Consider the following 27446-nt stretch of genomic DNA (forward strand, 5'->3'; position numbering starts at 1 on the left):
AATGACTGTCGTGAAACACTCATGTTGCCATGGACCGTTTTCCCTGAGACAGACGGTGGATCAAGATGGCGGCATTCAGCGCTGAACGGTGGCTGAATGACTTACCAAACCATATCATTTTCAAAAAAATACGAGAGAAGTTGGATTTGGGGCCCATCGCAAATGAAAGGGGGGTCGCTAAAAACCTCACCTTTTGTTTAGGTGGGGACTTTTTCGTGTGGGCTGACGCAGACCGCGTGTTTTACACGACCAACTTGCGACAGCTAAACTCGGATGAGAGTCGCAGTAGCGGGAACTATCAAGCCTTGCTGTGCATTAACCCTCCTCTCTTCGAAGTGTGCCAGGTGCTGCTAAGTCCAACGCAGCATCACGTCGCGCTCGTCGGGAAGCGGGGCGTCTCGGTGCTGGAGCTTCCTCAACGGTGGGGCAAAAGGTCCGAGTTCGAGGGTGGAAGGAGCGAAATCAACTGCAAGACCGTCCCGGTGGCAGAGCGCTTCTTCACCAGCTCACCGTCAGTGAATCTGCGGCAGGCGGCTTGGTACCCCAGCGAGACCGACGAGCCCCACTTGGTGCTGCTCACATCCGACAACACCATCAGGTTTTACGGCTTGAAGTCGCCCCAAACGCTGGCCAAAGTCCTGCCAGTGTCGCAGTCGGGAGATGACAGCGGCGTCCATCATCCGGTCCGTTCCTATGCAGCATCTCTAGGCGAGATAGCAGTGGCGTTTGACTTCGGGCCGATTTCGTCCCCCCCTCGGAAGCTGGCAGCACAGTGCTCCAAAGAACAGCTGGTCTACCCTCTGTACATCCTCTACGAAAATGGGGAGACATACGTGAGCTACACGAGCCAGTCAAACGGTGTAAGTCTAAGTAAACCCGTTGGACCCCTCCCGATGTATCCTGCAGCAGAAGATAACTATGGCTATGATGCTTGTTCCATTCTCTGCCTGCCGTGTGTGCCCAGTATCCTGGTCATCGCCACTGAAACAGGCACGCTGTATCACTGTGTGGTGCTGGAGTCTGAAGAAGAGGAAGAGACAGGGGCAGTGGAAAAGTGGATCCAAGGCACAGAGGCAGTGCCGGCTCTCTATGTATTTGAGTGTGTTGAGCTAGAGCTTACCCTTAAAGTAGCCACAGGAGAGGATGAGGAGCCTCAAGAGTTTGATTTCACCTGCCCAATCAGACTGCACAAAGACCCTCTGTGTCAGCACAGGTATCATTGCACCCATGAAGCAGGAGTGCACAGTGTGGGGCTAATCTGGGGCAACAAGCTGCAAAAGTTCCTCCAGTCAGATGAGGAGGATAAGGACAGTATCCAGGAGCTGGCTGCCGAGAAGCGCTGTATTGTAGAGCACATTCTTTGTACCAGACCACTCCTAACCAGTCAGTCAGCTCCGGTTCGTGGCTTTTTGATTGTGTCTGACCTGTCCTTGGGCGCCACCATGATCTGCATCACCAGCACCTACGAGTGCATCCTGTTGCCCCTGCTGAGCTCCATTCGCCCTCCCTCTCCTCCCCTGCTTTGTTCCCACCCAGGTCCAGGCCATGGTAGCTCCCCTCTGCGTGGGCTGGCTGACGACTCCTTCGAGCAGCACATCCGCAACATCCTGGCACGTAGCTCTACCAATCCTCTCGTACTTAAGGCTGGGGACAAGGACATGTCACCACCACCTCCAGAGTGTCTGCAGCTCCTTAGCAGAGCCACACAGGTCTTCCGTGAGGAGTACATTCTCAAGCAGGACATGGCCCGTGAAGAGATGCAGAGAAGGGTGAAACTCCTGACAGGTCAGAAGAACAAGCAGCTGGAAGAGTTGGCTTTGTGCAGGGAGGAGAGGATGAGTCTGAGAGAGGCAGCAGAGAAGTTGGCTGATAAGTACGAAGATGCAAAGTATCGCCAGGAAATCATAATGAACAGGGTTAAAAAAGTGCTGGGCAGCCTGCAAAGCCAACTACCCATACTGTCAAACAGTGAAAAGGATATGAAGAAGGAGCTGCAGACCATCAGCGATCAACTGAAACACCTGGACAACTGCATCAAACAGGTGAACATGAAGATGGAGTACCAGAAGACTCAAGTGGACAAGGATGTGCCTGCAGCCAGGACAACAGTCTCACTCAATGCCCACCAGAAGAAGGTTGTTCAGGATGTCCTCAGAGAGCAGGGACAGCAAATCGGTGACATGATGAAACAGATCAAAGACATCAAAAACCATTTCAGTTTCTAACCACTGCAGAAATCACTAAACATGTATTGCAAACTATTGGGGAAAGTAAATGCTCTTTTGAATACAGTGATTAAATTGGCCTTTTGTGACATTTGATGAGAAGCCAGAATGAGTGCTTCTGTCATAAGTTAATGTGCCTAGTGTGGAATGGGTATTTGAATTGAAATATATTTTATATACACTGATATAACTGTACCTTTGATACATGTTGATACGATAGGTTTGCCTTCATGTCTTGCATAACATTTTGCATATTTTTTACATAAGTGTTTCTAAACGTTAAGGGTTTGAGTCGGTGACTTAGTCAGAGCAGAATATGCTGATGTTTTGAGCATATATTAAGGATATATATTTTCAACATGGTTTGCTCGCTTTCTGGATTAATAATAAAATTTAAAGTTCTCTGTTTCTGTCTTTAGTCATTTGTGATAAATTGTATTAGCCATTTACTATCGTCCAAGATATTTGAACTAAAAACAAATTTACTTAAATAAAATAATACTAAAATTAAAAATGTATATCAACATACTAAACCTACAAAAAAAGCAGCGAAAGGGAGATTAAAAGATAGGTTCACATCTTTATGTGTACAGTCTCTAAATCCAATACTCATGGTCGCTGTAAGTATTCCCTCTGCCCATACCGGTCAAGAAGAGATCCCTTCCTAATGCAACTCCAAAACGTGGGTCAGAATCCTCTGTCCTTGTTACGTCCAGCTGTGTGTATTATGAATGCATTTTTAAATTCAGCTGAAACTACTATGAAGCTTCAGCAGTCTGGAAGATACCCACTTGATTTGACTAACTGACTGCTGAAGCCTCTTATTAGTTGTGGCTGAAAATTAAAATCCTGTTTTGCACAAAAGGAGGACTTTGGAGCCTGATTTCAACATTTATGTACGGACTTGAAAAAATGTGAACACATCCTTTAATGCATGCAGCCTCATGCCTCCAGTCTGCCATCTACAGTTGGACACTGTTGTGTACAGTTTCAGTGTAAGATTGCCAGGAATCCTGTGTCCACCAGATGTCACCCCTTTCCAGAGTTGATGACCTCAGCTTTTCTTCCACTGCAGGTTTGCTAGTGAGGAATTCCCCATGTAAACACTGAATGACGTATATGGAGACCCCGGTTTTGTTGAGTAAGCTTCATTGTTGGGGATGTTTGATGTTGGTGGGGAACCCCTGCTGTAGCTTGGGCCTGCCTGCAAGTCTCACCCCATTGCTGTGGCATCACTGCGTAGCTTGATTTGAGCAACAAATGTTTGAGATGGTTTATGACTCAGCACAGTCTAATTATGTAACAGGCGGGCATTGTTCAAACTGCTCTGGGGATTTTTTATTCTACTCTCTAAAACGGCATTGCTAGTAATAGCTTAAAAATGTACAAGAAGCAAGCAAAAGTCCATCCAAAAGTCTAATCACGAAACTATATGCCCATGAGAACATTTCAGCTGTCCTCAGTGAATTTTGTCACCTTACTTTTTTCACATATTACCTCCCTCTTTCTCTCTCACACACACAAATACACAGTAGAAGGCGTGGTGTGCTGTAGTTCTAGCTCAGGAACACTCCAAATAGGGGGATGTTGTTAAAGTCTTTCATAAAGGTACAGTGTCTGGATCCTGCGCATGAGCCTGAGGAAACTTAGCGGACCCTAGGAAAGGAGATATTAATAACTCTTAGGCCAGCCCACCACATTCTTCACATGTGAGTCACTGTAAGCCAGAGAGCAGGGAGGAAAGGGCTGCTTTGCCTGTTTCTCATTTGTGTTTCTTTCCATGGAGGAGTGGAACAGGGAGGCCACCCCTTCTTCTGCAAACCCTGGAAGTCTTCTGTGAAAAACACGGCTCTGCACGGAACACATATTTGTGCTTATACTGCATAGTTTATACAGGATAAAACCAAAAAGATTTACAGGCATGCTAGTGAGTGAGTGAATAAAGAACTTGACAGGGATGAGGGGGAATTGACTGTATTTAATTGTGTGAGTGTGTTAGAGAGAGAGAGAGGCAGAAAAAGGCTTCAGATGGTGGGAATGAGGGGAGAGAGCTTCGGAAAGTTGTGGTATGGGGACTTGACAGGGGAGAGTGTGACTCACTGTTTATCTGGTCTGTCACTTAGAGACCAAGTGAGTTTGATAGAAAATAAAATCTTGCACTCAACTATTAGTTCTGTATCACGTACTTTATGTTTAATTGTATACATTTTTAATAATTCAATATTTACTAACTCTTTCAAGCTTTGTCTAAACTTTTACTTACAAAGAGGTCACAAGAGAGACAAGACACAGTCAGGGAATTTTATTTGGTTGCAATAATAGTTAACATAAGAACAGTTGGTGGAGCTGTGAACAGTAGTCAGTAATATATCAATCATTCAGTCTAGTTGAAAAGCATCTCAGCATGTAATGTTCTTTTATCCAACTGAGATCTTGCTCCTGCACAGACAACATAACAGCAACAGTTACAAAAATAATATATAAAGTATATGCACAAAATTGTGGCATGTAAAGCATCAGTGAAATGCATTCAGGTTATTAGATTTGTGCTGCCAGTTTGAGTTTAAAATGCTATAAACAAATCATTTGAGCAATATAAGTCTTTGTAAATAAATTTGTAGATGATACCCTCACTGTAATGACCAGACTTGAAAATGGTATAATCCTACAGATGAGCACCACTCCAATCGAGTCACTGAATGAATATTAAATTTAAAGGATTTAATACAGAAAAGTTTTGCTTTGTATTCAGTCAATTAAATACTGAATACTGCTCACTTTGAGGGCGCCATCCTTTATTTATTTCTGCTCAGCAAACACAAGAAGGTATATTTTTAATACTCATCATAAAAAGCTAACTTTGAGGAGCGAAAGGGAAGAAGCAACCAGACCTGTGTGACTTCTTAACACACAAACGTTTGCAGTAAGGCCTCGTTATAGTCTCAAAGATTTGACTTACACTTTAATACAGTACGTTCCATTGTGCAAGACCGAAATCAGTCTCAGAGGAAAAGTTGAACGCATTACATACAACATTTCGTCATTGGTCTGGGGGAAAACAAGAGCAATTACAAACAGTAGCATAAGTGTGACAGCCAATAGAGAAGAGTCTCTCTCCGCTCCATAGACTTTGTCTATGCATCAGAACCCTTCTGCCTGCGTTTGGAAGGTGGGATCAGACGTGTGGGAAGCTCAGGGGGTAGACCATGGCCCTCCAGTTTGACCTCAATCAGGTGGCTGGCCAGAGCAAATTCTTCATCATCCAGCATGCCATCGTGGTCCACATCCGACAGCTTCCAGATGCGACCCAGCACCGAGTTGGGCAGGCGGGAGCTCACCATCCAGTCCTTAGCCTTGATGCCGCTCAGTTTCCCCTCATTGGGAGCGAGGTTATAGAAGATTTCATCATATTTGGGCTTGTCTTTGGTCACCACCCAATCATCCTCCTCCTCACATCCCTCTCCGTTCTCCTCGGCAAAGGGGTCACCCTCATTGAACGGTCCGGCTCGGGTCCCAATGAAGGCTCCACCCTGCACACCTAGTTGCTCACCTGCTTCGAGCTCCTCCTGCCGCAGGAGGGGCATCAGTTTGGCAATGTCAGCGGAGAGCAACTCATCCAAGGCTGTCATCAGATTAGGTTTCAAGGTTTTGAACTTGGTGAAATCATGAACCATCAGTTGCTCCTTTAAAAAGGGAATGATAAAGATGTTTTAGCCGGGAGATTTAAAATTTCATTTAAATTTAACTCAACTGATGTGCCCAGTAGTGAAAACAAACAGACTCAGACTAACCTGCATCTTGGCACAATCTGGGAAGTCTCCAGCAGAAATGTTGTGCTGTAGCTGTATCTTAGAGAAAATAACTGGCAGCTGGTAGATCAGATTCTTCTTTTTATTGTCCTTCCTGAAGACAGAAGGCATCTCTTGCTTCAGATAGCTGATGATGTGAGCATGGACCTGGGATTAAGAAAAGCATAGCAAAGATTTTTCCACCAAGGTTTTAACACAACTAACATGATTAGAGTGCAGTAATGTCAACCTGTCAACAATCATTTAATGAACACATGTTGACATGTCAATAAAACCCACCCTAACCAGACGCGCCCTCTTGACCAGGTCGTTCAGCTTGCGTAAAGCTGCATTGCGAGGAAGGTTTTGGATGTCAGCGAACAGATCCTCCTCCTCCAGCTCAAACAGCTTACGGTTGTCTGTAACCATCAGCGGCTCTGACCAGAAGGAGCCAATGTAGACGCGCAGAACCTCTGGGGTGCCAAACACCTTCCCGAGGGACCACATGAGTGCACCGTACACTCGCATCAGCTGCTGGGTGCCCACCATGTCTGCCTTGTTGAGCACCACACGCAGCTTGTCCTCATTGCCTTTCAGGGCACCGATGGCCTCGGAGAACTCATCTGATATCTCCAGTTTATGGGCATCAAACAGCAGGATTATGCGGTCCACACGCTCCGCAAACCAGCGCAGCACAGCTGGGAAGTCATAGCCTGTTTGAATAGAAAAAAAAGGGTGAATAACTAAGATATTTATACACATAAATGTGCAGTAAGCACTAAACAAACAAAAAAAAAGGGGGTCAGGAGAGGGTAGAAGGTCGACACAGACACAAACCCTTCACACCTCTTATCTGTATCTGTCAAACCCACAACAGCTGTACATTCAAGGCTTCACTTTATGCAAGAAACCAACAATTCTTTCACTGTTAACATGTAAAATACCAGTTTACAAGTGTAACAAAACCAAATCTCATATTTTTGAGTGATTTCTTCATCTGTATCAACATGATCATACTAAAATTATCAGTCTACCAAAATTACAAAAAAACATATTTTCTCACTTACCCCCTTTGGTATAGCCACACAGATAGTTTTGGTATATATCCTCCTAGGTTGTCAAATAGCCATCTCTGAATTTTCTTTTAATGGACTTCTGTTTGTGGTGCTCACAGCACTATCTAAAATGAACATCATCATCTTTTCAAAAACAATGTCCCAGTTACTCCCACAAACCTCACTGTGAGCAGTTTGCATTGGAACTACTTCTTACCAAAGAAATAGTTTGGATTGTCCAGAGAAACTGGAACACTCTCTCTGGAAAGACGCGTTGATGCTGAATTTTTAAAATGTAATTTCTCCGTGCTGTGAGCACCACAGACAACATTCCATTCACCTCTGTTGTATTTGGGTGGAGGCAGAAATCTCACAGACGGATGTTTCAAAACATCAGCAGATAAAACCAAAACTATCTGCAAGATACCACCAGTGGTAAGTGAGGACATATGTTTTTTACACTTTGGATGCACTGACCCTTTAAACTTGTTAGTTGCTCATGCAGATTGACTTGAGTAATAATGGGTTACTTAAAGCATGGATGAATAGAAAAGTGAAATACTACCGATGATGATGATTGTGATAGTTATTTCTCAACAGTACATTCCAGACAGAATTTGTCTGTACTACCTCTGTTCCTGATTGTGATTTTATGGCTGCTCAGTGTACTGCTAAGATGTTTTCTTGCCCTGCTGCCAAGTGTTATTGTGACAGAGCAAACTGGTCCCATGAGTTAGCCAGGCGAGCCAAGGAGATGAGTTTGTGAGCCGACGATCAGGGATGTGTGTCTCTGCAGGCCCCCTATGCCCTCTCCTCACCTTTGCCACCTTTGCCACCTCTCTCACCTCGGCTCACTCTCTGTTTAGCACCGGACAGGATCCCTGGTGTGTCAATAATGCTGATACTCTCCAGGACCTGGTTGGGCATCTGGGCACACTGGAACCTGGTATTTTCATGAGCAGACAGGAGAAAGGTCACATAAACGATGATAAGACACAAGTTCAGAGAGGTCTGTTTTGTTTGAAACGTTATCAATGCAGAAGGAAAGAATCTAAATCATGTGGAAAATGGTTAACTCTTATCAAAGAAGCCAATGTGATCTAAGGAGCAGATTGGAAACTGCCCTCTGCACACCCCCACCCCTCCCACTGCAGGCCATTGTGTGCAAGCAGACCTCTCATTGCTGTGGGCTTCCTGAAGGAAAATAACTACTACTGCCAGAATCAAACAATAAGGCCTGCTAACGATGTGTGGCTTAGAGCAACAACACCACTTCCTGTGGCGTATGAGCTTAACGAGCCCACCATTCCCAGAACAGGAAGTCGAAGCAAAAGAAGAGACGCAAATGCGTTCACAAACACACCCTGCAGAGGGAGAGAGGGACTGCTGGAAACTGGCATCATAAGTTTTACGTTAGAGCCCCATTAACAGTAGCAATGTTTCTATCACTTCTGGCCTGCATGTCCATGTTTCTAGCAGCTAACAGCACTTTATTGTAAAACATGTGACTCCTTTCATAGTTTACATCAGTGGAAAAACATAAACAGAAATCTGGCGGCCCAGACAGTAAACAGAGTACAGGAAAGAACTTCAATGTTAAGGTTTCTCTTACAGGTCCCCTAAGCCTTGCCAAGTCTGTGACTTTATTTATTTGTCTTTGCCCCGAGGGGCTGTGGAGCCCTCTGACCTCGTCTTTGAACTTGCGTACATTGCAGTTCCTGTCTGAGTACATTAGCTTTCATCACCCTCTCGGGTGATATCGCTCCCTTTCTCCATTTTTCCACAAATAAGGCAAGTGCCTCCCCACTCTGAAATTTGGCACAAGGACTTGAAATTCCAAAGAGCTAAAAAACTTTGTTATCTCTCCTTCCCTGTTTTCCCTCCTTGGGTTCTCCCACATAGTCTTTCCCATTTCATGCTGCTATCTATCTGGCTCTGGAATCATTACACAACACAGTGTATAAAATAAAACGCTGTTCTCACCTGTTGAGGAAGGTGTTTCCAAAAGGGTTGAGTTTGCGGAAAGGCTTGTTAGGGTCTACAATAAGGGCGTTCCCAGGGATGACTCCCTCCACCTCCCCATGCATGATAGCAGTGAAGCAGTCAGTGGTGGGTTCGGGTCCCACCCTGCTTCCAGGAATATCCTGCTCCAGTAGATACCTGTCAGTCACACATATAGCTTGTGATTTTTTCAGTACTGGTAAACTTAGCAATCACACAAAATTTAACCGTGAACAAATGTTTGATGCTGAGCTGTAATGTCTTACTTGATGAATGTTGTTTTTCCAGTGGAGTACTGTCCCACCACCAGCACCATAGGCTTGTTATCAAAGTCTGCATCTTCTAGACTGGGAGAGTGGAAATCATGGAAACCATAGAACTGCTCCAGAGGCAGCAGCTTCTTACGATACAAGGACTTGAGCCCTTCTGTCACAGTGCGGATCACCTCAGGCGCCTTCTTCACATTTTTTCGCCCCCAGCGTGACATGTTGATTGACTAACAAGATGATAGGGAGCTTCTTACAAAAATCAGTGTCAGAGTGCGTCTGTTGTTTGGAGCTGTATTTCCTGTGGCTGAAACTTGGAAAACCTTCAGGTGTTTCCTGTATATATGTGAACACTGCTCACTTGTCCTTGAAACCTCCTGTGCACATGCTGAGAGAAACGATAGGGCTGAGGTTTTGTTTGAAGTCTGGATCTTCCCCTTTGAAAACAGTTTTCACACTGATAACTTTTAACCCCTGTAATGTGGACAGAAAATGAGACAAGTAGAGGTTAATCCAAATAGAAGAAAGAGAATAATTCAGATGGCAAAAAGTTTTTTAGTGTTCTTGCACCTGGTGATCAAAGTCTGCCACAATCTAGAGTAAGGATGTGGAATCTGGAGTAAGCCTTAGCCCACCAGGAGTCTGCCAAGCATTCAGTGCATGCCTGGAAAAAGTTGGTGTTCATGCTGGAAAACTTGCAAACCCAGCCCTGTGTCAGGATTTGCACAGGGACAGCTCACAGTGAAATGAGTAAGACATTCCTTTTATCCTCTGCAGTTCCTCTCAGTGGAACATGAAATACATGTATGGCTCAATTGTTCATGTAAGGAAAAGACCTTGTAGTGGGTAGTCTACACATGGAAAAACAAATTTAACCCTTGAGTAACAATCTGTCTTCTTTTATTTTTTACCATAGTCTACATACAACAGAAACACTGGATTAGGAATTACTAGAAGCAGACTGACAAAGGCACAAAGGTAAGACACGTGTCAGCAGACATTAACTATCTGTGAAGAGCTTCTGTTATGCAAATCCCATTTGAACAGGGATAATAAAAAAAAATAACTCTGCCCAGAGAATAGGCAACCGAGTCCTGACATGTCACAAGACCAGTGTGGAAAGAGTTCTTGTCAAAATGGCGAACCCCTGAAGATCTACAGGAGAGACATTAAATGTGATTTGACCGCCATTACATACAAAAGTACTGTGCCAGCTAAGCTGTACAAGTAGAAGTTGCTTTAAAGGCTTCCTGTGAGAATCAAAGGTTTGGTTAAGACTCTAAAGTTTAAGGATGGTGGAAAATGCCTTGTGGGTTTGTGCACCACAATTGCAACACAATTTTGGACTTAGAAACAGAAATGTAACATGCAGGAGAAACAAGCTTCAAGGGAGTCATACTTTAATATCCAAATGAAGAAATGGAAAAAACTGTTCAAAAAGATATTGAGAGTTATCAAGTTTCCCATTTCATTATTTCTGCTGCTGTGATATTTGCACTCATCAAATACCATCAAGGCTCAGTTTCCTCTACTGTATCACAATCTGACTATATTCGAGTAAAAGTTAAAATACTAGCTGATCATTATAGCCATATTAAAAGTTGAAAAAGGAGTATTTACCAAGTTATTATGGAGAAAGCACAGACTTCTTCAAGCGCCTTGATCTCTCCCTCCCTCCAGTCTTGCCCTCGGAAAATATTTTGACTTGAAGAGACAAAAACAGTCAGTCTCTTCGAGGAGCTGCTGCTACATGTATGGGTGTACCTCTGACAGCAAATAGGAACCCTCAGTGGAGCGCCAACACAGCCCAATTAAAGAGGATCGTTCTTCTCCTGGGTTTAATGTATTTCAGATGAGCTCCAGATCTGGCAAGGGCCCTTACTCTGCTTGCTGAAAGAGCACAAGGCAAACACTAAGACACACAGGCGCACCACACTGAGGCTAACTTTTCTCTCCCCCTGCTTCTCCTAGTTTAATGCACCTCCTCTTCCAGGGATGCCTGGCAACACTGTGGGCAGCACTAACACTATGCTCAGGGCAGGGATGAGCTGAGCTGTGGTCAGAGGGCGTGGACCTAGAGGAGGGGTTTGTGAATAACTAATTTGGGTGGAGTCGTTTTTTAAATTCTTTTTTATAAACACGACATGTGTTCTTATGCATATTTGAACGATAAACACCTCATGCTGCACCCTTCCATCTGTGGCCTCGAACTCCTCCATGTGTTTTTTCTACTCAACCTACTGTAACATGCCACACATTTACAGATGTGACTGTTTTTCCCCTCATCAGTCTAAACTCTCTTGCCCCTCCCAAACTGTATGAACCCAATGAAGAACACAAACCAGCTCTACTTTTCCACTTCAATGCTCCACCTGCTGGCTGTCTGATAGAGAACACACCCCACCAACAGCACCATTACCACCATCCCCTCCTGACTATCTTACAGTACTACAGTCATCAATAGTCATCCAAAGGAATGTACCATGAAGATCAGGAATCACTGTCTAAACTGCTGGACAAATGACTAGAGGACCTGCAATGGTTCATAAAAGAAGCAAGGTTTAATTTACAGTTTTACTAAATGTACATTTCTTTTTAAAAAGTGTCATTATACACAATAAATACAATACAAAATTAATCTGTAATACTATACTTCAAATTCTCTTACGGTCTTTTTGTACATTATTATTGTTCCTTTTTTTCCATTTTAATGCTTGTGCTGTGTTTGTGTTTGAATTGTCCAACAGGCTTAAAAAAGACAAAAAAAAAAACACACATGGGAGGCAGGGATACAGTTGCAGAAAGATGACTGATGAAAATCAACAGTTAAAACTGGCCTGCTGACTGAAAAGTACTAACCCTAACCTGGCATCATCAGCAACACAGGCAGGTGTGTGTGTGGAGGCGTGGTCTAAAAACAAGAATCTGAAAAATCATCTGACATTAGAAGCAACATTTCATTTACATCTTGGTAGTACCCAAGAGCAGTCAAAAGGAAAGCAACTTCACAATTTTTCAAAATGATTTTCTCAACATGTTTTAGTTTAAAATACATGCGATATGAAATGCAGGCATAATGGAGGTTGAGGCAAAATGATTTTGCCAGTTGCAGACAAAGAGTAGTTGCCTTGTGAGCAGTGTAACTGAGCCTTTGGATTTATTTACTGTCTTAAATGTATTCTTGATAAAGAGGTGGACTATCATTTTAGCATGTGCTGTTTGCATCTGTAGGGCAGCATTATCTAGAGATTCAAATTTGGCTGGTAAAGGAAGTCACTGTACATATTACATGACGTTTTACTGTTTGAACCTGGTTGTATTCTCTTCTGCCTCTCAGCTGCAGGTAGCCAAGTTACAGACTTCTGATCTGTTTAAATGAGCTGCCTGATGCTCACTGGGACACTGTTTAAACCAGGAGATGAGCCGCTGTGGATAGAGACTGTTGCTCAGGCCACATGAAAGGAATGTATAGATACTGAATGAGAAAAAGAAAAGACCATAGGTGAAAAATAAGAAAGAAATAGAGACCAACAACCTCCGACAATTTCATTTTGTCACTCGAGCTTGGCTGAGAGAACACATACAAAATGCTAGGTATCTTCAAGTCTGCAATTCACCAAGTCATTTTTATCTTTGACCACACTCTCACTTATTCCACCTCGGGTCTACCTCAGGCTGTACATGACAAATAAATGTCTGGACAATTCAAATTGACAAACAAAGCCAACACAGCATGGCAGAGTAGTACAGTGATACTGTTTTCACAGTGCCCCCCTTCCCCTGCCTCCAAATCTATCTCCTAGTCCCCCCTGTCAGTCCAGCCTGGGGCTGAGGGGCTGTTATCTGCTTTGAGTCTGGGGCACCAGGCTGCCGTTGTGGCCACGGCCACCGACCTGAGGGTGCTGGGCCAAGGAGGAGGATGAGGAAGCAGAGGAGGAGGGTGGGACTGAGGGTCTGTGGGATGAGGCTGCCGAGCCCCCTGGGCGCTGGCTTTGGTGTTGGTGGGACCTGCTGTTGCCCCCTTTAATGTGGTGCCCGCGGGCAGAGGGCTCCTGCTGCAGGTTTAGGATGCTGTCGATGGCACACTGCAGGTGCTCGTTCAGAGAGTCGTCTGGGGGGCTGCCGCTGGAGAAGCTGGCGTTATCCATGTCGGGGGAGTCTGACTTGCAGCGTTTGGCAGGAAGCAAAGAGTCTCGTGTGAAGGAGGACTCCGGAGAGGGAGGCCCAGGGGCATGCTGGTCCATTCTGAATGTCCCACCTGCCCTATGTCTATTTTTTCCACTCACCCTCTTGTATTTACTTACATCTGTCTCTTGGTCTGCGTGCTCCTCCCCTCTCTCCTTTGCCCCTTCCCTGTCTAGGAGCTGTGGGAGATGATGGTGTGTAGTTTTGATACCACGGTTAAACACCTCGTCCATTTCATCCAGCCCCTGCATTGCACTCCCTAAACGGCCTGTTTCGTGGCTTGACTCTGTGTGAGTGTGCGAGGCCTCCCTGCCTCTTTTCTCCACCTTTACACTGGCTATCACTGTCCGCTCTGAGGGAGGAGATGAGGCCTCGTGCCTGGGGGGTGACGGTGTGGGTCTGGGGTAGGACAAACTCTCATCTCCTCCCCCTGGGACACCAGGTCTGACCCGGGGACTAATGTTTTCCCGGTAGGTTTTCCGAAGAGGGAGACGGCAGGTTGTCTGTGAGGAAGTGGCAGTGGAGGCAGAATTGTGTTTGACCCCACCCACATCGTGGTGATCCAATGTTCCATTAATTTGAGTAGAGGAGGAGGAGGAGGTGGACAATGACCAAGTATGAGAGGAAGAGGTAGAGGAAGATGGGACTGCATTGGGGGGAACATTACCTCTCAGAGCTGGGTTACACTGAGTGGTTGCTATGGTGACTGATGAGGCAGAAGAAGCAGTGCATACGGGGGACTGAGTTCTGATGACTGTAGTAGGAGGAGTTGATAAAGGGTGGGACTTTAGGTGTGGTACAGCAGCTTCGAACTGAGGCTGAGTCTGAGGCTGGGATATGGACTGGCTGCTCTGCTGAGGTCGAGGTGTGTGCTCTGGGTCTAAGGCAGTATTGTGGACCACCTTACTGAACCCCGTTTGATCCTGCTTGATCTTCAGCTTCAAGCCAATTCTCCTGCGAGCCTCATAGGTCTTGATAGGCGGTTTGCTGGTTCTCTGTGGGAGAGCATCGTCATCATCGGCCACTTGAGAGTTGAAGGACGAAGAGGAGAAAGAAGATGAAGAAGACGATGAAGCTGGAGCACGACTAAAGGAGGAGCTCTGGTTGGTGGGTTCGACCACCAACCTGCCTGCTGCAGCTGGCGGTGGGGGACAGCTGCTGGACCAGGAGACAGATGCCCCACCTCCACCCTGCTTTATTACTAGTTTGGTGGGGGGGAAAGGGGTGGCGGAAGGGGCGGCAGGAGGTGCTGGAGCTGGAGCAGGAGCTGGAGGAGGAGCTGTAGATGGGGTGGATGAAGGAGGAGGGTTTGGGGTGATGTTTGGAAGAGGGGCTGGGGCAGGAGCTGCAGGTGCTGGAGCAGGGACAGCAGCAGCTACACCTCCACTCACTGAGGTGGGCTCAGCAGAAGATGACTTCTGTTGGGATGAAACTACACTCTCCAACATGCGAGCGTTTGCCACAAACTCCTCTGCAATAAAATAAACAGAATTATATCATAAGCACATTAGCATACATCTAATTTAGATCAAGACAACCACAAAACCATGTATGGCCACAGACAGTGGTAGGCTACCTGGTCTCTCCTTGGCCAAAATCCTGTCCTGACTCAAGGCAATCTTCTCCTCCTGAATGAACATCCGGTCAATCATCACCATCTCTGCCGAGGGGCCCAGTCTCTGCTCAGGTTCAAACACCAAAAACCATCAGTTCAAAATCCATTCAGGACAAAGAAGACAACAAGAAGGCATATGGTGAGAATGCTGGTTTATAAACTTACTTTTGACTCTGCAAAGAGCAGGTGGCGGTATTTATCCAGCATGGCCTGGGTCCTTTTCAGCAGATGGCAGGAGACCCTCTCAAATTCATCATCCACTGTGAACAAGAAATATGTTCATGAAGATTGTGTAATTTGGAAACAGGTACTAAACTGTATATCAGCTACACTAGAGGCCATGGAGTTTGTTACCTCTCTGATAGTCTTGAGAAGAGTTGGCAGTTCCCTGGTAGAGATGGTAAGGCAGCAGTCTCTGCAGTGTGTCCTCAAAAGAGTGGAAAGGAGCACTGTAGTTTGGGTGAAGCACTGAACCCTGCTGTTTCCTCAGTTGTTCTAGCATCCTGCAGTAAGGTGTGTATAAAGAAATACTATTTACAAAAATGGCATTATGAGAAAGGTAAAATAAGCCATTAAAATGCATGCGGCACACACCTGGCTTCCTTGCTGGGCTCTGCACTGAAAGGCATCTTCATTGTTGTTGTCTGTGATGTGAACAGAGATGAAAAAAACAAAACAGAGATTAAACCTTCAGGCTGAAGCTTAAACATTAGAGCCGATTTTTTAAAGACCCCACTAATATGCTAGGGCACTCCTTTACCTGAGTTTGTACAGGAGCTGGGGGCTGTGGAGCAGACATTTGAGTCAGACTAGCTCCTAACACCTGTATCTGCATCCCACCTTTCCCTAGAGTCATCCCTCCAACTGAGCTGATCACCCCTGGCTTTGGCTGAACCTGAAATCAAAAAGAAGGTTAGACACTGACAAAATACATGAAAGGAATACATTTAAGAAACTATCACTTTGAAATTCAGTATTGAATGGTGGGAAAATGTAGAACAGCTAGCACACAATGGACAATAACCACCAGGCATGTCCTAGGAGGAATTGGCTTTGTGATGTTATCTACCTGTGCAGGCTGGGTAAGGCTGGCAGGAGTGACAGTCTGATTCACCATTGCTCCAGCTGGCCCTTGGGCTCCTGAGAATACCTGTAAATCACTAGATGCTAAAACAAGAGGAAACGAATCATTACAAAGGGACATACTTCAAGGAGCGTTCAGGGTCCTGCCGTTTTACATCATTAGTGGTATATTGTGTCAAACCTGTAGCAGGAGTTTTGACGAGCACCGATGTCGGCTGCAGCACTGAGAGAAGCTGAGCAGGTGTACCAGTGCTGGCTGATGATGCAATCACTACGTTATCAACAGGCACGTCTTGCTGGGAGCTGAACTGACTGGTGGCTTGAGGCTGAGGCTGAGGCTGAGCAGGCTGCTTGGCCTGCAGCAGGATGTTCTGCTGGACCTGAAAACACACCAGGACAGTTTTATTATACATTTTTGTACACAAGACATCCTAGATTAACCAATTTGGTTTCCTAAAGCCTACTCTGACTGCTGCTTTGTACTGATAAGTTGATCACCAATCCAGTCACCAGCTGGATATGATGCATTTAACCCAGGCTTTTTACAACAGTATAAAAGAGAGCGCAAGCATAACAAGTATACTCACTTATTGCAAGTAGTAAACTATGGGATGTTTTTGCCCTCTTTTCAGTATATTGAACTAATATGAATAGAGGAAAACATTCACAACCACATATGTGCATCACATGTATTACATTCTACAACAGCACAAGCTGTATCAGATTAAAAAACACTACACTGTTGGTGTTCTTCTGATTGGGCAAAACCAGCTCATATTTTTACTGCACACATTTACTGGCAGATCACAGAGATCGATCAACTGCTGAACTGCTGAAGGGTGAAAAAGTAGCATGTGAAGTCAAAATACACAGGGTGATTTTACTGGTAAGACCTCTCACTGTATGCAAATAACAAGTTTTAATAAAAGAAGTGTGTGGTGAACTGGGACAATACCTGGTGCAGCTTATCCAGCAGCTGTTTCTGCTGAGGAGAGGGCTGGGTGATGCCTGACAGGGTCTGAATTTGCGCTCCTACTAATTGCAGGTGATGCTGCTGTTCTGCTGTCAAGCCCTGGATGGGAACCTGGGCCTTGACTACAGCAGTGGCAGAAGTGCTGACAGGAGGAGCAGTAAACTGGTGCTGTGCAGGTGGTGCAGGAGGATTGGGTGACTGTGACATAGGAGGCATATCTTGTTGATAAGGGGCAGGCTGAGAGGCTGGCCGTGGCTGAGGCTGAAGCTGAACTTGAATGTGTGCCTGTTGGGGCTGTGTCTGCTGCGGCTGGCCTTGTGGAGCTGTTTGGGGGGACTCTGTGATTTGGTTATGGACAATAAAGAGTGGAGGATGAGATGAGGGTGTGCATGAGCGGGAGGGAGTTTGAGACTGTGGCTGAGAGGGAGGATGTGACTGCTGTTGATGATGTGGTGACTGGATCTGCTGGCTCAGAGTTAGGGGAGACTGGGAAGGCTGGGGGCTGTCTGCCACTGGAGGCGCTGTGGTGTGAGTGGTCAAGGTTGGTGAGGGGGACATGCCCTGGATCTTCAGGGGCTGCTTAAGTCCACTGGAGGGTACCTGAAGAAGTGGAATCACAATAAACTGATATGCTTATTTGATTCAAGAATGCAAAAAATATTTCAACACAGGAGGAAATCAGGACATCAAGCACAAAAAACCACCAACCAAGTTCTACATGCACACAGTATGTACTGTGCATCCAGAAAGTATTCACAGCGCTTCACTTTTTCCACATTTTGTTATGTTACAGCCTTATTCCAAAATGGATTAAATTAATTATTTTCCTCAAAATTCTACAAACAATACCCCATAATGACAACATGAAAGAAGTTTGTTTGAAATCTTCGCAAATTTATTAAAAAAGAAAAAATATCACATGTACATAAGTATTCACAGCCTTTGCCATGACTCTCAAAATTGAGCTCAGGTGCATCCTGTTTCCACTGATCATACTTGAGATGTTTCTACAACTTGATTGGAGTAGACCTGTGGTATATTCAGTTGATTGGACATGATTTGGAAAGGCACACACCTGTCTATATAAAGGTCCCACACTTAACAGTGCATGTCAGAGCACAAACCAAGCCACGAAATCCAAGGAATTGTCTGTAGACCCCCGAGACAGGATTGTATCAGGGCACAGACCTGGGGAAGGGTACAGAAAACTTTCTGCAGCATTGAAGGTCCCAGTGAGCACAGTGGCCTCCATCATCCGTAAATGGAAGTTTGGAACCACCAGGACTCTTCCTAGAGCTGGCCGCCCGGCCAAACTGAGTGATCAGGGGAGAAGGGCCTTAGTCAGGGAGGTGACCAAGAACCCGATGGTCACTCTGACAGAGCTCCAACGTTTCTCTGTGGAGAGAGGAGAACCTTCCAGAAGAACAACCATCTCTGCAGCACTCCACCAATCAGGCCTGTATGGTAGAGGGGCCAGACGGAAGCCACTCAGTAAAAGGCACATGACAGCGTGCCTGGAGTTTGCCAAAAGGCACCTGAAGGACTCTCAGACCATGAGAAACAAAATTCTCTGGTCTGATGAAACAAAGAATGAACTGTTTGGCCTGAATGGCAAGCATCATGTCTGGGGGAAACCAGGCACCGCTCATCACCTGGCCAATGCCATCCCTCCTACAGTGAAGCATGGTGGTGGTAGCATCAGGCTGTGGCGTTGTTTTTCAGCGGCAGGAACTGGGAGACTAGTCTGGATTGGGGGAAAGATTAATGCAGCAATGTACAGAGACATCCTTGATGAAAACCTGCTCCGAGCGCTCTCGACCTCAGACTGGGGCGACGGTACATCTTCCAACAGGACAATGACCCTAAGCACACAGCCAAGATAACAAAGGAGTGGCTGCGGGACAACTCTGTGAATGTCCCTGAGTGGCCCAGCCAGAGCCCAGACTTGAACCCAATTGAACATCTCTGGAGAGATCTGAACATGGCTGTGCACCGACGCTCCCCATCCAACCTGATGGAGCTTGAGAGGTCCTGCAAAGACTGGGAGAAACTGCCCAAAAATAGGTGTGCCAAGCTTGTAGCATCATACTCAAAAAGATTTGAGGCTGTAATTGGTGCCAAAGGTGCTTCAACAGAGTATTGAGCAAAGGCTGTGAATACTTATGTACATGTGATTTTTTTTTTTTCATTTTTTATTATTTTTTTAAAATAATTATTTTTAATTATTTTTTTTAAATAATAATGATTTCAAACAAACCTCTTTCACGTTGTCATTATGGGGTATTGTTTGTAGAATTTTGAGGAAATAATGAATTTAATCAGTTTTAAAATAGGGCTGTAACATAACAAAATGTGGAAAAAGTGAAGCGCTGTGAATACTTTCCGGATGCACTGTGGTAAATATTATTCTAGTACATGGTTCAAGATTTTACACTAGATAAAATAGGGCTGGGCGATATGGTTATACCACAATCTATATTATGATATGGCAAATGTATGCATGATTATATGTAAAACACTTTTATGTTTAATACAATGACAGTGTTGTGACTGTTATGCATTGCATTAAACAAAACTCTTCACACATTTAAAACAAACACCTTAATAGCTTATTTTGTTGGGGTTTAATCTCACTTGGCTTGAAACTGTTAAGTTGCACACAAGTAAAATGATAACATATGTTCATATAAATATGGAATTACCGCCCAACCCCAATACAAAATTACACAAACGTGGGTAAAACAACACCAAACAATACAAAAGCAAAGTGTTAGACTTTAAAATCTAGTAGTTGCTGAAGTAGTAGAAGCCCACTGATTTTTTTTCCTAGCGTTTGAGGAAGATTAGACATAAAAAGGGAGCAATGATCATTTGGCGAGCCAAAAAGAAAAACAGTTCACAAAAGCAACAAGTCAAGATCTGCGGGCCTGTGATGGTGAAGTAGACGTTGATCTGAAGACTTCAGGGACTGGGGTCAGGGGAGCATATAATTATCTTTTGGGGGTCATTACACTGGTCAGACTAGGAGTTACAAGGGGTAGTGGCACTGTAAGCACATAAGAGTCTAAATGAGAAGTGCAGGGTTGAGAGGTGTGGATTGATCATTGGAAGGTAATGCAGCAGATGAAGGTGAGTTGATTGAATTTGATTGAACAGTGAACAGAGTGTTAGTCAAGAGGTGAACAAGTTGCACTTGGGTAGCTCTTCTATTAAGCATGAGCATGGTTTTTGTATTCTGTTACAAAATACATACGTGTTATTAGAATGGATGAAAAACATTCCAAATTAGTTAAACAATTACCGTAATTAAAAAAAGAACTGGCTCTTAATTGCCAATCACCCATTCTATAGAGGTGCATACAGCTGTATATTAAAATATCACAGTGGCTGACACACAATACATATGGACAACTGGAATGATCATGCCTTTACATATAATAAAGCAATGTTAGAGACACACAGAAGCTGCAAGCAAATCAGTAATTTTTGAGCTTAGGAATTGCATAGCAATTGTGAGAGCCATGGAAGCAATGACTAATGCAGAAGAGAAGTACAGAGCAGTGATGGGGAAAGTAAGATACCCTAACATTGTGGCGGCAGCAGCAGCAACAAGTGGGTGGGGCTTGATATAATGGGGCATTTCTACCTGCTTTACCACTGCTGGCATGTGGGAGGGGCCAGGGGAAGGGCTGTGGCTCTGACCCACCCAAGAGTCAGTTAATTGGCTGTCATGGACAGCAGGGGCCGGAGCAGTGATGCTGTTGCTGCTGACGATTACAGACGCTGGTACGCCCACAGAGGGGGTTGACTCATTCTCTGTTTGGTGGTGCTGCTCCTGATAGGAGTACATTTACCATTTCAGGACGAGGGAGGGAAGGAGGAAGGGGATTGGAGGGAAGGGGGAGTAAAATAGTAAACCAAAGAAGTCAGACCAAGTTATCACTCCATGCATGTTATTTATTTTTTAAGACTATGTTAACTGTACACAATTAAAGCAAAACGTGCAAAGAGTGGAACACTGACCTGTTGCAGGAACATCTGCAGAGACTCCTGGCTCAGGATCATGCTGGAGCCCTGGTTGGTGAACAGTAACCTCCCTGGACTGTGCTGAGCCTGAGGGGGGACCAGCCCCACTGCTGTGACAGAGGAAGAGGTGGACACAGACATGGACGGAGAAGAGGAGGGTACTGTAGCTGTGGACACAGACGAAGCCGGTTGCATGGCGAGGATAGAGGACTGCGGTACATGCTGCTGAGTGGGATGAGCAGCCTGGTCTGTGGAGCTACCCAGCACAGTAACACACTCTCCAGGCTGGCCTTGAGCCATGGTTGCTGCTCCTGTGCTGCCGCTGCTGCTGGGGACTCCACCTGGCTGGGGTTGCAGGGCTGGCTGGAGGCTGACTGCAGGGCTCAGCCCCTCCACCTGACTAAGCATGGTCAGGGAGTTCTGGATTGGCATGCCCTGTATGACTGTCTGGGCATGGCCTGAGACAGTGTGGGTCTGTGTCGGGTTTTGACTCTGGGCCAATGAGACAGGCATCTGAAAGAGGGTAGGTGTGCCCATCTGGCCAGGCTGGAGCTGAATGGGTCCAGACAGGATGTGGGCAGCCCCGGGGTGGCCCTGTGAAGTCAGCACCTGACCCAAGTTGATGTTCTGGTTTGCAGTTAAAATCTGGTTTGCAATGAGCTGTCCACCAGGACCCTGACTAGTTATGATGTGGCCCCCAGGGTGCTGGGTCAGGATCTGCCCACCTGCTTGTAGCTGTGGCAGGAGAAACTGGTGGTTCTGACCTTGCAGAACTGTCTGAGAGGGAATAACGATGCTGCCTGGTTGGTTTAACAAGTGTACACTGAGGGGCTTGCCAGATGGTTGTGCTGCTTGTTGTTTGAATAGGGTTTGTTGAAATTGAGTACCTTGTGTTGTGGCTTGAGTACTCAGGACAACATTAGAGCCTGGCTTTCCTGTCAGGAAGGCTACATTCTGAGCAGTAGAAACTGGAAGTTGCTGCAGCCCTAGAGCCTTGTGGGCATCGTTTTGCATGGGTTGGGGTGCTGGCTGTGGCTGCTGCTGTTGTTGCTGTTTGAAGAGTTTTGATTGGATGGCTCCCCCCTGAGGGGGTTTAGGCTGAATGGGTGTTGGTGTGCGCTGGATGATCACGTTCTGCATGATTTGGCCTTGAGTTTGCGTCTGGGGTCCAATTCCTGAACTTAGAGGGGTGCTGCCAAAGCCCAAAAGCCCAGCAGGAGCAGTCATTGTACCGCCACTGCTGCTGTTTGTGCTGCTGACACAAACAGCCGGTCCATTTAAAGCTGGGGATCCCAAAGTGGCTTTGTTACCTTGGATCAGAAGTCCACCCCCTGAGCCTCCAAGCCCTGCCTGAGAGCCAGCACCTGATACCTCTGGCCCAGACTGGTGCAGCTGATAACCACCCATGGCTTTAGCCAGGATTGGCTGCCCAGACTGATTGATAGTCATGACTGTAGGCTGTCCCACAACCTGAATCTGTCCGATACCCAAATGTCCAGACTGACTCCCATTAGGAAGAGCTTGGAGACTTGAAATGGGTTGCAGCGTCACATTTCCCAGGCCCACAGGCTGCATAAATGGCTGAACACTAATGGCCTTGTTCATGACCTGGGGTTGAAGGTGAAGGCCTTGCTGAGCAAGCACTGACCCCAGCATGTCAGCTGTGGCATTGGGAGGAGTAGCAGTGGTGCTTGGGGTTGAACCAGGGAAAATTGCTGCTGCTCCCCCAACACCAACACCTATGCCTACACCAACCGCAGTGCCTCCAGCCCCAGAGAGGCTGGCATCAGGCAGTGTCTGAACCACCTGAGTAAGGCCTGGAATTCCAAAGGAACCCAGGTCCAGCTCAGCCTCTGCCTCCTGTAAGCTTTGCTCTGTGATGTTGGCTTCAGCCAAGCTCTGCTGCAGGATGTCACATGGCTCGTGATTTGTCCCAATGCCATTGCTCCCACCTTCACCACCTGGGGATCCTCCCAAGATGTCTTCATCCTCCAGGAAGTCCAGGTCAACACTGACTCTGGGCAGGCCTGCCGGCTCATTGGCCGAGAGCTGGACTGCAGGCTGGACCTCTGGAACATGGCCCTTAAAGGAAAGGAGGAAAGAAAAGAAACCAGGTGATGGATGGATTTTGATGACCTGAAGTAATGGTGAGGAGTGTAACTGAGTTAGCACAGAAATGCGGACACGAAAACCCCACAAAAACCTCTTTGCATCGCGGCAAATCAAAGCTGGTAGAGTGTAGATATGTTAGTGGAAAGAGAGGGTATTTGGAGATGCATGCTACATAGATGGATAGAAAACAGAAGGAAGAGGATTGGGGGATTTTACTCACCCCAGTGGTAGAGAAGAACGAGCTGGAGGGGTCACTCGAACCATCCAAAAGGTCGTCAGTGTCCAACTACAGACACACCCACCCAGGATAGGACAGACAGAAACCAAAGGCACCCAAACCAGCAGGCAAAAGCCACCAGGACAGAGAAACATACAGACCATCAAACAGAGGAGGAGGGCAAGGAAAGGACAGAATACAGTCCAGAGAGCCCAGATTGTAAAGAACCAGCGAAAAGATAAGCGACAGAGGGGCAAAATGATAGGAATAACACAGAGTTGGGAAGTGTTAGTATTAGCATTTCTCATTTTGTGAAATAGCCTAATAAAAAGGGAAGGCAGGCTGAAACCATAAATAGTGATATCAAAAAAGCAAAGGCAACCATTATAAAAAAGGTAGGGTATGCGAATCTGGAGAAATCCAATACCATGACAAAAATACCATGATATAGAGCGAACAACGACACAGCAATTAATATAACTAACGTTAGCTAGGTTGTGGGTTAGCAAACTGTCGGTACAGTTGCTGCTGAGAAGCTAACAGCCAGAGAGGACGAGACGTTTCCCAGAGCCAGCACAGCAGCTCCAGACAGCGATACACACAACTCTCCTGCTGCTATAGCTAACATCACAACAACAGCATAACTTGGCAAACTAGAAAGTAAGCTGAATGTCTGTGGGCAAGTAATTTAACGTTACCTGATACACAAATCATGGCTGAAATGGCTGGAATAGTGTTGTGTGGACCGGTCCGAGCTACTTTGTTTATTTCCCACTTACAGAGCCAGGGCTGTGTACAAACACCGGAATTTTTTTTTTGAGCGCACATACAGAAAGGAAAGCTAGTGTACTGTGAGGAGATATTTGACAAAAAGACATGTATTGGATTTGAATCGCATACCCCACCTTTAAGCAGAGGAAGCAGTAAAGTAAAAATAAATAAATAAATGAAAGCAGTGGGTGACGTGGGTTTCAGAATGCATCAACGTGTAATCTGAAAGTGACTTAAATACAGAGTCATGCGAGCCCCAACTAAAATACGTACAATTAAGACTCCTCATCACATTAATTACAAACCCATTTTTTGTAACTATAAACCACAAGCCTAACATTTCACTTTTTTCTCTCATACTCACATGGGTCTCAGATCCATGAAGAAAGTCATTGAGAGCTTCTGGGTCACTGCAGGAGAAAACAATGTGATTCAGTACAAGACAAAAGAGACGAATATAAAACTAATCTTGCACTGTGTCAGCAATGACTTACCAAATTACATCTAGAAGGCACCTGCCGTCTTCATCATCCATGACAACTGTTAAAGATGAAAAAGGCTTTAAATACCATTGATGATTTGGTCAGTACACTTCATAAAAAACAGTCCCTGAAAATGAATAATATTTTCAACTATGTGTACACAGTTACATTTCTATTATATTGTTATTATAACAACACCAGATGGTGTGATATTCTAGCTCCATGTTTAGTGCTTTGGTTGTTTAGTGGTACAGTGAGGTTTGAGTGCTGATTTATAGTTGTATTTTGACAGGACACATCTGATGATGATGAACAACTACAAACCTGCAAGACCTTTTTCAAATGCTCCTTTGCCTGTGAGTTATACACGATTAACAATAATTTTATAGTCAAAAATTAAAATGACATTTGTTAGATTATTTAAGCAACGCTTTGCATAATTATCATTATCACACTATTTCAGCGTGGATGGTCCTTAGAGGAAATAAACCTCTTTCTGTTGCTGTGTTGATGCTGTGCACTACGCTGTGCTAGACAAAAAACCCCCACCCAAAATCTTAATATCTTGCTTTCAGATTGTTACTCTAGACTTTGTCTGTGGCACGTTCACAGATTAATTCAGCTTCTTAACTACTCCTGGATAGTATGGGGTACACGGTTGGTTAACTGCAACATGAGTCCTTAAACCAGCTTCAAACTGAGGTGTTTTTTTTTTTGCTATTGTTATAAAATAATGACTTTATTTACTAATTGTCTTTACAAATGCCTCCACAGACCAATTATAGAAACCTGTAGTTCTTTTAACTAGTCTTAATGTCTAGAATTCTTTGTTTAAAATCTATGACAAGAGTGAATAGTTTTTATCCACACAATCCCTGTGATTTATTACATTAAAATTATGAGTAATGACTCCAAACATTACATTACTTGGTAATGCCAGAATATCTGGAGCTTGCTGTGGGTCTTGCAAGAATAAAGCAAGCACAGAGGCAACTATTAAAGGTTGCTGGACTTCAACAACTACATTAACAATTATAATTAAGATATATGGGTTCCTTAAATAAACATTTTAAAGTTTACATTTTAACACACAAACCCATCTTCATCATCACTTGTAACATGTCACGTTTTCATATATATACACTCAATAACAAGAAACCTTCTGCTGTTATGTACTCGTCAAGAGATCAAGCAGCAATTATGTTTGCTACACACCAAGAAATAGCGGATGGCAAATAGACAACAAACTGAAAACGCGCGGTTTTCACGCAGCCTAGAAGGATTTCCAGTGCGGGCTCTCGATGAATTTACTACAAGTCTCAACAACTGTGCATAGCACTTCCAATAACACTAAGACAACAGTTCATCCAAAATTTCCTCGCACACATATAACCGCGGTTGTGAGGGGAACGTATCCCCGGTTGCCGCTCTAAAAAGGCATCGGATCGTAGCCATTACTCGGTCAGAGCAAAGCCAGTGCGCAGGATATGAATGGGAGACACTACAAGCGGCTTGCTACATGCTAGCTGGTGTTTTCAAAGAGCTTTGCATGCATATTTTGCCGATTCGTTACAATACACCGCATTTAACAGCTACACGACTGACTTAAAACACCAATGTAAACAAACGTTTGATTTCAAAACCCCATTTCACCTCTACTTCCAGCATTTGGATGCATCTGGGTTAAATTTCGTTAGCCTAGCTAGCTAGCCTGCTAAACCAACCAGCTATCAACAGACGTAGGACTACAGCTAGCTTGAGCCTTTGACATTCAAAACAAACCACCGAGTGACACAATTTTAACACTCATATTGTACAGCGGCACCTCGATTCAACCAAGACAATGCATTATTGTTTGCTTAGAAGTGTAAACGCAATTGCGTAGCGAGCTATCTATCTCTCCTTGCAAGCAATATATGAGTTAATGTTGGAATACTCTTGGATGAGGGGGGTATGCTTGGGAATTCGGTGGAAAATGACTATGTTTGCCGGGCCGTGCAGCAGTGTTGCGTTTCGATTGCGGTAGCTATGCAGTTTGCGGCTTCACTGCAGTGCGCGAATATTGCAGCTTTGTTACAGTTATTCGGATTAATAGAGAAATTGCTACATTGTAACAAACTCACCCGAGACGATAGAGGTGCAGGCAGCGCGGGGTCTCCAGGACAGCCTCGCACGGGCTGCTGTACAGGACCCAACTACAGGCAGGAAACAGGAGACTTCCGTTTTGCCTGATTGAAATCTGTGCCTCGTCTGTGTGTTGTTTATATCGGTGTGTACTTTCCTGAAGGTTGAATTGCGATATGCTCGGAAAGGATTTCGTTTTGTGCTCGTGCAATGCAATCAAACAAGCAGATTTAATTTAGAAAACTGACCCCCCTAAAAACATTCAGAAATATCGCCTGGTTAAGTTGGTGACTTCTCGGGTCTTATTTGGGGCGATCCTAATCACAAGAAAAATGTCAAGACATTTATCATCATGTCTTGAGCACACGTTGAATGAGTTTGTGAGAAGCTGTGGGGACAAACTTGTACATACCGTAGCCTATATAAAACGAAAGGCTTGCACGGTTTTAAGTCTTTGTGGCTCTGTCAAACCTCAACACAGTACCTATCCAATTAGACAAAGTTCGGGGCATCGGAAATTTGG

At 45.1% G+C, this 27446-nt stretch overlaps 3 protein-coding genes across 9 annotated transcripts; 1 reads left to right on the forward strand and 2 right to left on the reverse strand.

Annotated features, from left to right (window-relative positions):
- Positions 1–14: 14 nt before the first annotated feature.
- On the forward strand, positions 15–2631 carry nup88 (nucleoporin 88). The gene has a single exon (XM_044201707.1). It carries the CDS (start codon positions 66–68, stop codon positions 2223–2225), a length of 2160 nt encoding a protein of 719 aa, XP_044057642.1. The 5' UTR covers positions 15–65; the 3' UTR covers positions 2226–2631.
- Positions 2632–4512: 1881 nt separating this feature from the next.
- ehd2b (EH-domain containing 2b) lies at positions 4513–11362 on the reverse strand. 4 transcript variants are annotated; one of them, XM_044201791.1, is made up of 8 exons: positions 10956–11362; positions 9906–10044; positions 9336–9809; positions 9052–9228; positions 7914–8011; positions 6314–6726; positions 6017–6181; positions 4513–5908 (listed from the first exon to the last, which is right to left on the reverse strand). In XM_044201791.1, the coding sequence occupies exons 3-8, from the start codon at positions 9554–9556 to the stop codon at positions 5360–5362; spliced, it is 1623 nt and encodes a 540-aa protein (XP_044057726.1). In that variant the 5' UTR covers positions 9557–9809; positions 9906–10044; positions 10956–11362; the 3' UTR covers positions 4513–5359. The 4 variants fall into 4 exon arrangements, with proteins under 4 accessions (XP_044057726.1, XP_044057725.1, XP_044057724.1 ...); XM_044201790.1 differs by lacking the exon at positions 9906–10044; XM_044201789.1 differs by lacking the exon at positions 9906–10044 and having other exon boundaries at positions 7887–8011.
- Positions 11363–11876: 514 nt separating this feature from the next.
- On the reverse strand, positions 11877–27036 carry bicra (BRD4 interacting chromatin remodeling complex associated protein). Of its 4 annotated transcripts, XM_044201785.1 has the most exons (15): positions 26923–27036; positions 24812–24857; positions 24682–24727; positions 23550–23615; positions 21215–23299; positions 20838–21026; positions 17174–17791; positions 16400–16598; positions 16205–16302; positions 15896–16030; positions 15730–15779; positions 15490–15638; positions 15301–15395; positions 15097–15202; positions 11877–14991 (listed from the first exon to the last, which is right to left on the reverse strand). In XM_044201785.1, exons 2-15 carry the CDS (start codon positions 24850–24852, stop codon positions 13175–13177), a joined length of 5694 nt encoding a protein of 1897 aa, XP_044057720.1. In that variant the 5' UTR covers positions 24853–24857; positions 26923–27036; the 3' UTR covers positions 11877–13174. The 4 variants fall into 4 exon arrangements, with proteins under 4 accessions (XP_044057720.1, XP_044057721.1, XP_044057719.1 ...); XM_044201786.1 differs by lacking the exon at positions 23550–23615; XM_044201784.1 differs by lacking the exon at positions 26923–27036 and having other exon boundaries at positions 15097–15199.
- Positions 27037–27446: the final 410 nt, after the last annotated feature.

Source organism: Siniperca chuatsi, linkage group LG7 (assembly GCF_020085105.1).
Source record: "Siniperca chuatsi isolate FFG_IHB_CAS linkage group LG7, ASM2008510v1, whole genome shotgun sequence".
Classification (NCBI taxonomy): Eukaryota; Metazoa; Chordata; class Actinopteri; order Centrarchiformes; family Sinipercidae; genus Siniperca; species Siniperca chuatsi.

Excerpts from the sequence above, each read along its gene's own strand:
- bicra (XM_044201785.1), bottom strand. The coding sequence starts at position 24,852 with ATGGATGATGAAGACGGCAGGTGCCTTCTAGATGTAATTTG. Across the intron at positions 23,300-23,549 it reads CGTTCTTCTCTACCACTGGG|GGCCATGTTCCAGAGGTCCA; the intron begins GTGAGTAAAATC and ends CTTTCCTTTAAG. Across the intron at positions 15,203-15,300 it reads TGCTCTTTGCAGAGTCAAAA|CAGAGACTGGGCCCCTCGGC; the intron begins GTAAGTTTATAA and ends TTTGAACCTGAG.
- ehd2b (XM_044201789.1), bottom strand. The coding sequence starts at position 9,556 with ATGTCACGCTGGGGGCGAAAAAATGTGAAGAAGGCGCCTGAGGTGATC. Across the intron at positions 9,229-9,335 it reads GGAAAAACAACATTCATCAA|GTATCTACTGGAGCAGGATA; the intron begins GTAAGACATTAC and ends TGTGACTGACAG. Across the intron at positions 5,909-6,016 it reads CAGATTGTGCCAAGATGCAG|GAGCAACTGATGGTTCATGA; the intron begins GTTAGTCTGAGT and ends CCCTTTTTAAAG.
- nup88 (XM_044201707.1), top strand. The coding sequence starts at position 66 with ATGGCGGCATTCAGCGCTGAACGGTGGCTGAATGACTTACCAAACCAT.